Below are 696 nucleotides of genomic sequence, written 5' to 3'. Positions count from 1 at the left end.
TGGAATTTCTGGTGTGTTTGAAGTGTGGTAGTATTTTCGCAACTATTTAAAAACATGCACCACAAAATGATAAAAGATTTTTTCAAATCTATTACGAATTTCAATACCATATCCCTTACCTTCTGAATGCTGGATTTTGAATGAATTACGCGGTTCCAGTTTGGCCATCGTTGCTTCGCTTTCAAACTCCAAAAAATCCGGCTTGCAGTGACCATTTACCCAAATCTTATCTCGGTTACAATCGATGTTTTCAGTCAGATCTAAAACTAATTTCACAATTTGTACAAATTGATTTAGCATTTTGCATGAAACTTGTTCATTAGTTGATTTGAAGTAAACTAAAGACTTCAACGATTTTCATATAAATTTGAAATTTCAGTCTTCGTAACATTTCGAAGCCTCAATTATGAAATAAGATGCACTCCAAAAGCAATAGTATTGTAATAACATATTTGGCGAAATGATGGAAAATGTATTAAAAGCACTGAACATGACTTATCCACCATTCATAGCTATACTAGCACCCATACTATTCATTCATGGCACCACCATTACCCACATACCATCCATGGCACCATCATTACCCATAGCACCCATATCACCACCACCACTCATACCACCGCCATCGTTCATGGCATTATTACTAGGTCGGTAACTACTGCAGAGAACAATATAAACAATGAGTCTTTTTGCCAT

The 696-nt window shown here is 35.6% G+C and overlaps 1 protein-coding gene across 1 annotated transcript; it reads right to left on the bottom strand.

The window, feature by feature from the left end:
- Positions 1-42: 42 nt before the first annotated feature.
- Positions 43-696, bottom strand: LOAG_13908 (hypothetical protein; the record flags this gene model as incomplete). The annotated part of the gene is made up of 2 exons (XM_003149412.2): positions 43-260; positions 564-696. The coding sequence occupies 2 exons, from the start codon at positions 694-696 to the stop codon at positions 43-45; spliced, it is 351 nt and encodes a 116-aa protein (XP_003149460.2).

This window comes from Loa loa, assembly GCF_000183805.2.
Source record: "Loa loa unplaced genomic scaffold supercont3.297, whole genome shotgun sequence".
Taxonomy (NCBI): domain Eukaryota; kingdom Metazoa; phylum Nematoda; class Chromadorea; order Rhabditida; family Onchocercidae; genus Loa; species Loa loa.
This window is presented reverse-complemented; position numbering and strand designations above follow the sequence as displayed.